At 39.8% G+C, this 14,219-nt stretch overlaps 1 protein-coding gene across 2 annotated transcripts in view; it reads left to right on the top strand.

Annotated features, from left to right (window-relative positions):
- Positions 1-14,219, top strand: part of LOC308560215 (uricase) — a gene marked incomplete at its 5' end in the record, with an annotated part of 28,767 nt that overhangs the window by 1,893 nt on the left and 12,655 nt on the right. Inside the window, 3 exons of one of the 2 annotated variants that reach the window (XM_081144006.1) lie at positions 9,514-9,727; positions 12,595-12,711; positions 12,811-12,889. In XM_081144006.1, coding sequence (XP_081000132.1) covers positions 9,514-9,727; positions 12,595-12,711; positions 12,811-12,889 — 410 coding nt within the window. Of the gene's footprint in view, positions 1-9,508; positions 9,728-12,594; positions 12,712-12,810; positions 12,890-14,219 lie in introns of both variants that reach the window. The other variant, XM_081144005.1, reaches the window with a different exon arrangement.

Genomic DNA, 14,219 nt, shown 5'->3' with positions numbered 1-14,219 from the left:
TCCATTGGTTATATACATATGTATATGAGTTCTTTGGTTAATCCCTTCCAGTCTCCCCCCACCTCCCCTCTGAGGTATGTCAGTCTGTTCCATGCCTCCATGCCTCTGGACCTATTTTGTTTGTCAGTTTATTATGCTCATAAGGTTCCACTTATAAGTGAGATCATATGATATTTGTTTTTCTCTGACTGGCTTATTTCACTCAGAATTGCACTATGGAAAACAGTATGGAATTTACTCAAAAAAATTAAAAAGGGACCTACCGTTTGACCCAGTGATCCCACTTCTAGGAAGATGTCCTAAGAAGCCGGAAACACCAATCAGAAAGAATATATGCTCCCCTGTGTTCATAGCAGCATTATTTACAATAGCTAAGATCTAGAAACAGCCCAAGTGTCCATCAGTATATGAGTGGATAAAAGGTTGTGATACATTTATACAATGGAATACTATGCAGCTGTAAAGAGGAAGGATTTTTTACCTTTTGCAACAGCATGAATGGATCTGGAGAGTATTATGCTGAGTGAAATAAACCTTGATTCTTTACTTGGATGTATCTTCCAGTTCTCTCATTCTCTCTTTAGTGACACTTATCTATTACTTAATCTAGTTCTTCCAAATAATGAATTCTTTCTTCAGTTGCATTTAATCTGTTTCTTAATCCTCTTATAAACACATTTCTAGGTCTACTGGGTTCTTTTTCACATTTACTTGTTTTTTTTCATGGTTTCTTGTTTCCTGCTCAAGAGAAGCTACACTCATTCTTATCTCAAGAAGAAGATAAGTTCAATCTTCTCTCTTATTTCTGTAAAAATATTAAGTATGTGATTTTTATATTTTATGTCAGGTAATTTCAATATCTGAAATCTTTGCAGGTCACACTTTACTGTCTGTTGTTTCTACAACTCTCTCTCATGATACCTTGCTCCCTTGTGTACTTTTGATTTAGGGCTATGAGTTCATGTTCCTTGAAGCATAACGTGTGAGAATTTTTTGAGATTGATATGCAGTTAAGTTTTTCCAGACCCTGGTCTGTGCCGGCTTCATCAAAGTTTAGTCATATGTGAGGACTCCTGAAAGTCAGGCTACTGGCTTTATTTATTTATTTTCAATAACCTTTTTAGGTATGTTTTACATACCATAAAATTTTTCTAAGTTCAACTTTATTGTTGTTCAAACTTTTATAAGACTTGATGTATGGAGTAAAATCTAGACTGTGACAGAGTGAAGGAAAAAGTTGATGTACTTGAGGGAGGAAGGGGAGGAGACTTGAATTATTATTATTTTTTAAAAATTAACTAAGTAATGCTTTGCTAAATTTATTGAGGTGACATTGGTTAACAAAATTATATAGATTTCAAATGTATCATTCTATAATGCATCGTCTGTATATTGTATTGTGTGTTCCCCACCCCAAGTCAAGTCTCCTTCCATCACCATCTATCCCCCTTGCCTTCCCCTACCTGCCCCACCCCCTTTCCCTCTGGTAGTCACCATACTGCAGTCTATGAGGGTTTTTTGTTGTTTTTTTGTTTTGTTTTGTTTTGTTTTGTTTGCTTCATCCTGGGACTTGAATTATTTTGATGAAAAGGGATGAGACAAGCAAAAAGACTCAGACATTTGTAAAATAAAGAATTGTTCATTAGAGATATGGTTAAAGGAAAGCAAAAGTGGAAAAGGGCCAGAAAAATTTTATTTGGTTAATTCCTACTCATTGTTCAGGTGGCTTTGCGACTGCCAGTTCCTCCTGGAAGCCATCCTTAACCTCTCTCAATCTGGTTTAGATGTCCCTGTGACCCAGAGCTCACTGTATTTTTTCTTTTGTTTTCTTTTTTTAGTCCTCACTGGAAGATATTTTTTCCATTGCTTTCTCAGAGAGAGTGGAAGGGGGAAGGGGAGGGGGGAGAGAGAGAGAGAGATCGATGTGAGGGAGACACATCAATTGGTTGCCTCCTGCACACGCCCAGATCAGGGCTGGGGACAGAGCCTGCAACCAAGGTACGTGCCCTTGGTCGGGATCAAACCTGGGACCCTTCAGTCCCCGGACCAACGCTCTAACCACTGATCCAAATCAGCTAGGACACTTTTTTTTTTCCCAATTAGAGTAATTATCAGAATGTGTTCTAATCACTTGATTACTTTTCTGACACTTTATTGAGCAGAGGTCAGCAAACTCCTGTGAGCCAAATCTGGCCAGCTATCTGTTTCTGTAAATAAAGCTTTACTGAAGAACAGCCATGCCCACTCATTTATGTATTATGTAGCTATTTTATGCTATCATGGCAGAGTTGAGCAGTTTCAACGGAGATCATACAGCTTGCAAAGCCTAAAATACGAACTTTCTGATTCTTTACCAAAAAAAGTTTGTTCTAGTGTATACTCCCTATCAGGGCAGAACAGTATCTGCCTTGTTTGCTGTCGTATTTCCAGAGCTTACTGTGGAGCTTGTCACATAGAAGGAGCTAAATAAATACAGGTGAACGTAGGAATTGAATGAAAAAGTGTTTGTGAGACTTCTGTTTTGGGGTTATGCAAATTTAGAATGGATTAAAACTAATCAGAGAAATAAATAAAAGTGGTTATGTAGGTAAAATCCCATGGTAAAAACTTCACTGTAATGCTGTGTCAGAAAGGTAGCTGGGTACAGTGCAAATAATCAGGCAGACCTGGGTTCCATGCCCGTCCCTGACGCTCATTAACCATGTGGCTTTGACCAAATGAACAGCATGAACATCAGCTTCCTTTGCTAAAGGTGGGATTCATATCTGCACCATCTAAGAGCATTATCGGGACTCAACGAGATGCTGTGTGCATAGCCTCTGGCACATAGCTGGTGCTCATTCAGTGCTGGTTCCTTCCCACCTTGTTTCCTTTGCTTCCATGATGCACCTAGTTTGTCCTTATAGATGGACTAAAGACAGTCCATTGGTAACATGGTTCTAATGATCACAAATAAGCCTATGTCACTCATGTATTCAATGGTCCTTAGCCAGATAAAAGTCAGTGTTCAATTCAAATGTAGTGTCCTATTCTTAAAGGTATGAAGCTGAGTTTTCATCCTGCCGCAAAGGGCAATCACCTTTTTATTCTCCCCTTACTTCACAGCTTAAACATCCTTGCAATAAACACAAATCCATCTGAGTTTAGAATTTCCCTGTCATTAAAAAAAAAATGACTAAAGTGCTAGAAAAAGTGATGGTTTGGGCGGGGGCCATCTCTCAGTGTCGGGTAAGGCCTATCTAGTATAGTGTAAGTAGAATAAGACTTTACAGTCTCAGCAAGGCTCTTTCTACTATACCTGTCTGCCTATCAGCTGTGTGACTTTGGGCTGCTCACTTAACATCTCTGAGCTAGTTTATTTTTAAAATAAGGAGTGTTCCCATCAAAGCACAAAGTTTTTGTGAGGAATAGATAAGATAAGGTAGGTCTCATTGGGTGGACAATTTAAAAATGGTGCAGAAATATGTTTCTTTAATAGCATGGCCATTTCCTTCCTTTTTTGGGGATCAGAATGCTTTTTTCTGTCTCTAATGAGTGAAGGGGGCTTGCCAGCAGGGGGGTGTAGGGACTCTGATGTAGTGGGAGAGAGCATGTCACATGGAGCCAAATGGTCTAGATTCTACTCCTGCCTCCATTACTTAGTAACTGGGTGACTTTGGCAGATTACCTGACCCTAGCATCTTCTTTTGTCAAACTTGGATAATATAGCTACTTCACGCATGAACTCTGGGGTGGCTGCCCTGTGCTGGAGCACTCTGTCTTGTTAGCAGTGTGAACACCTGGTGCTGCATCGCTGACTCTGTCTACACTCAATTCTGCCCTTCTTGGGCCTTTATTCACTGGCCAGCTGTGCCTGTGGCCTCCAGGCTGTGGTGACCAGAGGGAAGAAGGGGCCTTCCCCACCTTCCCAGGAAGGGGAACTTCCTGATGGGGGTCTTAGCTGAAGCAGCTCTTCCTGTATTGAAATCTTTGGGGTATTTTCATGAACTATTCTGTGTCACCACACAGGGATGGAGGTGGTGGTGCACCATTCATTCATTCATGACACATTTATTAAACACTTTATTAAGCACCTATTCATATTCCAGGCACTGTGCTGGGTTCTCCTCCTGCCTCCTGTGTGACCTTCGCAGGTTACCTGACCCTAGTGTTTCCCTTTGTCAAACTTGGATAATATAGCTATTTCACAGGGTTTCTGTAAAGAATTAGAGGAAGTAATAGATGCAAATTTCATGATACATATCAAACCCTCACTACATGGTTGCTACTATTATTTTTATTTTCAAGACTTATACGTAAGGAAAAAGGTATCTTTTAGTATATGCATTTCAGTAAAATTTTCTTCCAACTGCCTCTTTGGAGGTCTTCATCAATTCTTTGTTGTGAGGTTTCCTGCCCCCAATTCTATGAAGCTCCTCAGGGCCTTGTTCCAGTTCCCTACCCTAAGGCTCTTGGTGCCCTAGAGAGCCTGCAAGAAAATTAGCATTTCCCCTGGCATTTAGTGAGGACTCTTTCTTCCTTTGTAATAGGCAGAAGTATAAAAATAACTGAGCACCTGTAAATGGAGTCTTCATTAAGTAACAGGTCACTGTTTCTTTCTACCATGTTATGAGTATAAATCGTACTGTTCTTGAAACATCTGCTTGACAAATCCCTTTAGAGTTACCCTTAGAACATAACTCAGGCACATCCCTGCCCGATAACAAAAATAAACTACTCTACAGCCTAAGGCAACATGACATTTTCCACTAGATATCAATATTTTTCCATCTGACATTTAGTAGATCCTAGGCAACCAAAAAAATACCAGCTGCCTCTAAGGTTGTGATTCATCATTATTGTTCTTATCGCTCCGTATTGTTATAATTCACCTAAGTGACATGAATAGTGTTCATTTGCGCTCTCCTTTTTCTTATATTAGTTCAACATTTTTCTCCGAAGTCCTTTTGTTCACAAATATGCAAGAAAGTAGCCAGGCAAGGGGAAAACCTGGGCAGAGAATTGGAAGCACTGCTCCAGCACCTTCCAAAGTCAGAGATGCTGTCTCTGTGCATAGTTCTTCCACCTATCACAGCACACTGCGACCCAATTTGTATTCATACTCCGGTGATGGGTCCTAAATAGCCAGCACTTTTGTACTCCTCTCTGCTATGGAGGGTAGAGATGCTATTCTAAGACTTGAAAGAAAATTCTAGTTATTTTAATGTTTAAATTTGTAAAAGTTTTACCTTATCTTTCCTAATATTTTTCTACTTCAGATCCATCCACTGGGCCTTGTAGAAGTTAACAGATGCCAGGCTAAGAACCCTTAGACCTGCAGGGACAACCTCCATCACTTTCAGTATGACCTGGGAATAAAAGAACTCTCACTATCTCATTACAGAAGTGAAACTTCATAAGATTTATTTAAAATCTCTGAGAGTTTTCTCCAACATTGCTTGTGGGCAAATAATGATTCTCCATCTCTTTATAGTTCAAAAGATGTCTAAGAAAAGGGGATTTTTCTCGTGTAGAGCCAGATAAAGATTTAGTCCTGCTGATACTTTGTCCAGAGTGTTACTCTAGGACATTGAGAGTGCTTTTGTAACTGTGTCCTCAAGCCATGCAAGCCTGGGGAAGGACTTCAAAAGTATGAAGGCTGAAGCAGGCCTCATCATAGCAGCACCCTGGCTCTTCACCGCCTTGGCTCTGGATTGGTGTGCAGTCTGTGTATTTATCCCCAACAGTAACCAGAAGGACCCTTGGATGCAAAATTTGACATGGAATTATTATTTACCAATAATAATTATAGCTAACATTTATTGAGCACTTATTATTTGCCAGGCACTTTTGTAAGTACCTTATTTTTTTTCCTACGTAATCCTCACAGCAATCCTGAGAGATAGGTACTTCTGTTTCTCCCAATTTATAGATGGAGAAGTTTGCCTCCGTTCACAGAGCTAATAGGTGGCAGGACAAAGGTGCACACCCGGCCTGCCTGACCCAGAGCCCAGAGCCCATGTTCTCAGCCACCTGCCCAAGTTGCAGATGAGAACGGCCTTTGCATTTCACTGGGCAGTGGTCTCGGACGTGGGTCTCTGCTCCATACTGGGCATTATGCACAATAGGTTCTGGCACTTCTGATGTCTCTGACCATGAGAATGAGAAAGCTTTACTGAAGAGAACAGCTTCAGCTGTGGTCCAGACTATTATCTGTTTTGCCAGGTCCTGCTGAGAGACCCTCGGGTGTCCCGCATCATTCTTGTTTCGTTCTGTTCTAGCCTCAGGAGGTTGTGTCCTTTTCACTCTGACCCATTGCTCAGTAACCTTGATGACTCAAGCTCTGCTCAGGTGCCAAGGGCTAGTCAGGGGCTTCTGAGGAGTGCTCACCTCTCGTGGGCGGTGGGCATGGCCTCTGGGGTGGCTGCCCTGTGCTGGAGCACTCTGTCTTGTTAGCAGTGTGAACACCTGGTGCTGCATCGCTGACTCTGTCTACACTCAATTCTGCCCTTCCTGAGCCTTTATTCACTGGCCAGCTGTGCCTGTGGCCTCCAGGCTGTGGTGACCAGAGGGAAGAAGGGGCCTTCCCCACCTTCCCAGGAAGGGGAACTTCTGATTGGGGTCTTAGCTGAAGCAGCTCTTCCTGTATTGAAATCTTTGGGGTATTTTCATGAACTATGTTCTGTGTCACCACACAAGGGTGGAGGTGGTGGTGCACCATTCATTCATTCATGACACATTTATTAAACACTTTATTAAGCACCTATTCATGTTTCAGGCACTGTGCAGAGCACTGGGTTTGCCATGACAACTAAGATAAACATTGTCCCTGCGTCCATACTTTACCATTCCTGAATAAATTAGACACAAAATGAGGCCATTACAAAGCAATTTGATAAATAACTATTTTGAAAGAGCACAGAAGGGGCACCTACTCCAGACCTGAAGGGCTGGGGCAGATTACCAAGGAGAAGTGGCATCAGAGACTTGAAGGATAACTAGAAGAAGTTAGGCAAGTGAAGAGGTTGATAGGAAGCGAGGAAGAGAAAGCGATTTGAAGAGAGAAGGAATGGCAAGTACAGAGGCCTACAGGCAGAAAGCATGCAGAGCCTGGGCAACCACAGTTGGCTCAGGACAGCTGAAGCAGTTTGCAATAGTGTGGCAAGATATGGCGCTGGAGAGATGAGCGTCATTTAATCTTTGAATATATCACTTAGGGACCACTTGCTTTCATAGACTAACCTACTGTACCTTGAGTATTTTGCAGCAGGGGATGGAACTGAATAACATTTGTCAAGCCCTAATATGTACTGGGGAGGCTGGATAATTTCAGAGGCCTCTGGTTCTGGATCCCAGCCCTTACCATCCAGGGCCCCAAGTCAGCCAAGTGCTTCTCTCCCCCAAATGGAATCTCTTGTTGTTCAAGGCACATCAGAGTCTCTCTCCTGCTGCTACCAGTAGCGCTCTCCACTCCCAAAACTGGTGGCCCTCTCAAGGTCCCCTCGGCTATTTCTGCTGCTGCCGTGTCCACAGCCAGACCTGATGTGACCACTATTATTATTAAGGTTGACCTCACTGCACCACTAGGTACTAAGAACTGGTCTTTCACACCACCAGCAGGCCTACAAGAAGGGGTGTTTATCTCCATTGATACAAATGGGGAAACTGAGGCTCAGAGACATTAAATTTTTGTCACAAGCCACAAACCTATAAGTAGCAAGGCAGCATTTGGGCTTACTCTTACTCCAAAGCCGTTATAACTACACAACAGTGCCTCTTTCCCTGTTACTATTATAGTTTTTATTAGGATTCCTTTAAGTCTGCTCCATCTGTTTTCTTATTGATCCTTTTTTTGATGAGTCTCCCAGAGGTTGGGTTTTGAGGGGCCTCTCAAAGAGTTGTACCGTGAATGTGCCCCTCCCACAAAGAAAGGACAAATTTCAGACACCACAAATTGTTAGGGTATGCAGCATGCCTTTCTAAGCTCTGTCCCCAAGATTTTTTATGTTTATTTATTTTTTAAATATGTTTTATTGATTTCAGAGAGAGAGAGGGACAGGGAGAGAGAGAGAAACATCAATGATGATCGCTGCCTACTGCACATCCCCCACTGGGAAATGAGCCCGAAACCCAGGCAAGTGTCCTGCCTGGGAATCGAACCGTGACCTCCAGGTTCATGGGCTGACACTCAACCACTGGGCAACACTGGCTAGGCTATCCCCAAGATTTAAGCCTCCCATCCCTCACTTTGATTAAGAACATTACAATAATTTCTGATGTTGGCTAGAATTTTAAAATTCTTCCCAGGGCATCTGGTAATTTTTTTATGTAAACATATTTTTAGGCAGTCCTTGGCGTATCTGAGCACATTGCCTATGTGCAATTAGCAGGTCAGTTTTCTTTGTGCCCTTCTCCAGATTCTCACTGAATGTTGTTTTTGATTTGCTTTTATTTTTGTCCCCGTCTTTCATTACCATTTTAATGTTCAATTTCAACACTAAAAAAATAATTTTTCTGTCCCTCTGCTCCCTCCTGCCTCTTCTCTCAAACACCAATAAAGCCCAGGCCAAGTCTTATAGATCCTGGCAGTGGAGATGGACATAGTTGCTAGTGAGGGCTCCAGCTTCAGACAAGGTTACTAATGAATCAATCACCAAGCTTTTATTAAGTGTCTCTTTGCTAAAGCACAGCTTGTGATGCAGCCAGGTGGCCCTGGCTCTGCACTCCTGAAAGTAATCTGGACTCTCACTAATTACTCTTCTTCCTGGTAGCAAGTAGAAGCAGCAATTTTCAAATTGCTTTTATTGATCACAGAACATTTTCTCCAGAATCTCACTCTTTATAAAAAAAGGAATAAAATTATTTCCAGTCAATAGAGTAAAAAAATTTTATATAATAAAGGTGGTTAGGATTACACAGCATAATCCTAACCTGGGTGTGAATTCCTGGCTTTACCCTTTACTGGCTATGTGTAGTAGGGCAAGTTGCTTCAGCTCTTTGAACCTCAGTTTCTCCCTCTGTAAAATGGGAATAATATTAGTTCTCAGAGCTGTTATAAGGATTAAATCAGCAGCGGTTAAATAAAACAGCGTAGTTTGGCCCACGAGGTACAGCTGTTATTATTATCACTTATTATTATCAAGAAAGCCATCTTCAAGCCAATCTGATATAATGTCCTCTGTTACTTGTGATTCTCCTTTCTCCATACAAGTTCTCATTCCTCTTCCAAAGTAAGACATGACCTCGCTTTCATGGATACTCCGATTCTCAACATTTATAATTATAGTCAATCCTCACTAACGTTCATAGGTTCTTGGAACTACAGTGAAACAACGTTATTAAGAAACCAGTTTTACCAGAGGCTAATTGATATAAACAAGGATTAAGCTAGAACAGCATCTGATCAACATTATAGCAAAATGATGTTATTTGAGGACTTGCTGTATATGATAAAATTAAGGCTTAAAGAAATTGCGATTGACCGTTTGCTTTCACTTAGCCTTTCTCAGTGACTATGTTTTCGTTGCAGAACAGTGAGGTGGAGTTTGTCCGAACCGGCTATGGGAAGGACATGGTGAAGGTCCTCCGCATTCAGCGAGATGGAAAATATCACAGCATTAAAGAGGTGGCAACTTCAGTGCAACTTACTCTGAGCTCCAAAAAAGATTATCTGCATGGAGATAATTCAGACATCATCCCTACAGACACCATCAAGAACACAGTTCACGTCTTGGCAAAGTTCAAAGGAGTAGGTGTTGTTCTTAGATGCTGCCAGTCGCGCAGAATTCCCCATTCTATAACACGACGATATTACTTGCTTGTTTCAAGTTCCCTTTGCTTTTTAACTCTATTTTTACACTTAAGCCATTTAAAATTTTTTCTTTGCTATTCTAAAATTCCCAGCCTTACAGAAAAGCGTGGTTGTTATTTGTTTGCTTGTTTTTTAAGACTCACCTCTTTGTTCTCTTTTCTTGGATCTCAACTCTCTACAACATCTTTTAGGTAGAGACTTTTATTAAAGGATTTTACAGTTATCTCTTGATCGGGATCATGGCAAATCAACGTCCTGGGAGTGTTTCAGATTTAGAAATTTATACATTTTTGTCAAGCATTTCTTTGAGAGCTATTTATTTTTTTCTCTTAAAATGGTGTGCATTTATAAAAGAAAATACTATTTCTCTTCTTGGTGTTGCTGTAGAAGAAAATCTTAAGTATTAGATACATTTTGGAATTAATTTGTCTAACTTTTAATGCCTTCCTAATCTTCCCAACTCCATAACCATTTAGTATCCATATATGGTGGCAATTATACCCTTCTAAGGGGCCTTGGAACAGATAGAATTGGATATTTTAGTACTTTCCCTGGAGTTTCTTTAAGTGTGAGTGAAGCTGTGCTGGACCACCAGCAGATTTCTGGGCAATTCAAGATAATGTTTTCATTTGCTAAGAAGTCTAAAAAGACAGGAAAGGTAGCTTCTTTTCTCATGCTTTTGCATGAAATCCACACCCATGAAATGAGCAGATTAATTAAAATATAAATTCTGCAGGATGAATTTCCACCCTGAACTTTTCTCTTGCTAATCAGAATGGCCCAGCAAGCACAGGCATGGCTATGGAAAAAGGCATTGCTCTCTTAAAAGCATACATTGAAAATAGGATTTTGTACTGCTGCAAAAAAGAGAGCTGGGTAGCACAGATTCTTACATTTTCTGCACTGTGTGATAGGTGCAGGAAAGTGAAGGAATGAATCTGGATGTTAAACACTGTTTAAATTTATTCACTTTAGATAGAATGACTGTATACTTTTTTATCCAAACCAGTACAATTTTTTTCTTATTTTTTAAATTGAGATATACTTGGCATACAACATTATATTAGTTTCAGGTGTACACCATAATGATTTGACTTGTATATACTGCAAAGTGATCACCACAATAAGTCTAGTTAACGTCCATCGCCACACATAGTTACAGAATTTTTTTTCTTGTGATGATAACTTTTAAGATTTCCTTTCTTAGCCACTTTCAGATGTGCGATATAGTCTTATTAACTATAGTATCCCTGCGGCACGTTACATCCCCATGACTTATTTATTTTACACCTGGAAATTTGTACCTTTCGACTCACTTTATTCATTTGACTCCGTTTTGCTCACACCCCCCACCCCTCACCTCTGGCAACCACCAATTTGTTCTCTGTCTCTATGAGCTTGGTTTTATTTGTTTGCTTTATGTTTGTGTATTTATTTATTTATTTATTTATTTTTAAAGGGGAGAAATTAATATATTTTTAAAAGTATAACTGTGGAAAAGTAGTAACAGTGTCATAAATGAAGAGTTTTCTGAGCATATAAAATGTGTTATTCTTCACGCACCAGGCTCCATCCAGTTTTTGTGGGTACAGTTTTCATATACAATATTTGTAAATGAACTTGAAACTTCTGAAGACAGCCTCGCCCTTTTAGTTTGTCATGTCCTGGGCGGTCCTGTTGGGACATGGAAGTGTTTGTGTTTGTTTTAGGTTCCACATATAAGTGAGATCATACAGCATTTGCTTTTCTCTGTTTGACTTATTTCACTTAGCATAATGTCATCAAGTTCCATCCATGTTATTGCAAATGGCAATATTTCATTCTTTTAATGGCTGAATGATATTCATATATATATATATATATATATATATATATATATATATATATACACACACATATATATATATATATATATACACATATATATATGTATATATATATGTGTGGTGTGTGTGTGTGTGTGTGTGTGTGTGTGTGTGTATGTATGTATAACATTTTCTTTATCCATTCATCCATTGATGGACACTTAAGTTATTTCCATATCTTGGTTACTGTAATAATGCTACAATTAACATGTGTGTATCTTTTCGTTAGTGCTTTCATTTTCTAAACCAGGACACTTTTGAGAATGAAATAAGATGTTATTAATAATTATTCTGGGACAACAGGTATAAAAGATCTCAAAAATGTCAGAGCTATCCTGGGGATACCTGTACAAATAGTCCATCTTAATTATAGGCAAATAATCTGTAGATTATGATAGTACCATAAAACACTGCCTAGAGATTAATATGAAAAATTTGTGTGGAAGTAGGAAGCTGCTTTATGGGGGTAGACAGCTGAGGATGGGAATGGAAGGCCTGTTCGCAAGGCAAAAAAGCTGAAGTAGCCCTTCATTATCATTTTTCCTTGGAAAACTGGGAGGCCTATTTGCCAACCTCATAAAAAGACTGAGGTATTTTGGAGTATACTATAGTACTGTAGCTGGTATAGCTGATGGCTGAGTTTACCATGAGGAGCATCTGAATGTTAAGTTACTTTTGCTCATCCACTCATCTCCTACAAAACAGGTTTCTTTTGAAAACAGGATAGCCTCACTTGGTGATGGTGACTTAATAATTACACTTAGGAGCCCTTGTGCAAAATTGGAGTAACAACCAATTCATCTCCCAAGATTCTTTCTAATTCTATGTTTCTCTGACTCTAGAAGGCACTTGATCCGAAAGAGAGCTCCATGGATATTAAAAATTATTTTTAAGTGGGGCAAGTATTTCTGATCACTAGCATTTTGTTTCTTTCTACAGATCAAAAGCATAGAAACTTTTGCTATGGATATCTGTGAACATTTTCTTTCTTCTTTTAACCATGTCATCAGAGCTCAAGTCTACGTGGAAGAAGTCCCTTGGAAGCGTTTTGAAAAGGTTACTTTACTTATTTGTGCTCTCAGTTTAATTAAAGAAATTGGTTTTATCACATATGCTGAAATTTTACTGGAAACAATGTTTGTCTCTAATTTTCAGAATGGAGTTAAGCATGTCCATGCATTTATTCACACTCCCACTGGAACGCACTTCTGTGAGGTTGAGCAGATGAAGAGTGGTGAGAAAATATTTTTCATGCTTTGAATCTGCTGTAGCAATTTGTTTTTCTTCTCTAAACTACTCTAATAGGAAAACTGTAAAGAATTTTGAAGGCTTTTAAATTTGAGATGGGAATGAGCATTGTGACTTTGGATTACATTTAAAAACAATCTGCTTTTTATCTTAAAAAATATAAAAATGAAATAATACCTTTTGCAAAAACCTGAGAGTTAAATAAAGTAGATCATTTTTATTACCCTGTTTTGAGGTAAGGGGGCAAAAAAGGTCCAGGCTGACAAAACCCCAAATCTCTGAACTGTCTGACCTGTACTTACTATACCGGGCTTTAATTATAATAACCTTTATAGGAAATAGCTAGTGAATAACAATCACATTTCCCTGGCATTTTATTTGCTTAATAAACAACTATTGAGGTTACTATAAAAACAAATCTCATTTAAAATGGCAATGACAATTATACATTTCTTCCTAGTTACCAAGAAATTTAAAAATTAACTGTGGAACATAATTACAATAACACCAGGCCTGAAAGTAGAACATAGCACTTCTACTAGGAAGAACCCAATCACACTGCTTCACTTAAGTGCAAGGGAGGCTGGGAAATGCAGTCTAGCCAGGTACCCAGGGGAAAGAGGAAATAGATTTAGTGAACAGCTAGCAGGAAGGTTAAAAGAAGACTGAAGAGAAACTGTGCAGGTTGGCAGATGGGTCACTGGTGACTTCCACAAGAATATTTTAGCAGAGCCCTGGAGGGGGAAGTGAAGTGGCCAAGTTTAGGGCTCTCCTGATCAGTAAGAAAACAGGCTGCTCTTCACACACCCTTGTTCTTTCCAGGAATTTCCAGGAGTTATCATCTGCCCGAACTGCAGTCACCTGGCTGCTGTAGAGTGGAAAAACTAGTCACCACAATCAGGGCACAGCTTTTTCTTTCTGCAGAAAGCTGCAAAGCTTCAGGGTATTGCCATCGTTGTGGCGGTGTTCTCGGAAGCTCCAGCTTGGCTTCATCTAAGACCCAGCGCCCCTCTGACATCCATGGGGTGGAGGGACCAGGGAGGGGAAGCAGCATCAGTTGCCTTAAGAGCAGGCAGTGTGTGTGTGTGTACACATATATGAGTGTGTATATCTACCAGTGTTGTGCGTATGAAGATGACATTTGTACTCTGTACCTCTTTGGAGAGTAAAGATCTGTGTTTGGGCAGCAAAGTTTAATTCTTCATTTGTTTATTATCTAAGAGCTGAAACTGTGAGTTGAATCAATGAACAATTATTGTCATAAGAAATGGCCTTGCATAGGTTTAACTGAAGAAAATAATCATTATTTTTACACA

Source organism: Miniopterus schreibersii (genome assembly GCF_964146895.1).
Source record: "Miniopterus schreibersii genome assembly, chromosome: 8".
Classification (NCBI taxonomy): domain Eukaryota; kingdom Metazoa; phylum Chordata; class Mammalia; order Chiroptera; family Miniopteridae; genus Miniopterus; species Miniopterus schreibersii.
This window is presented reverse-complemented; position numbering and strand designations above follow the sequence as displayed.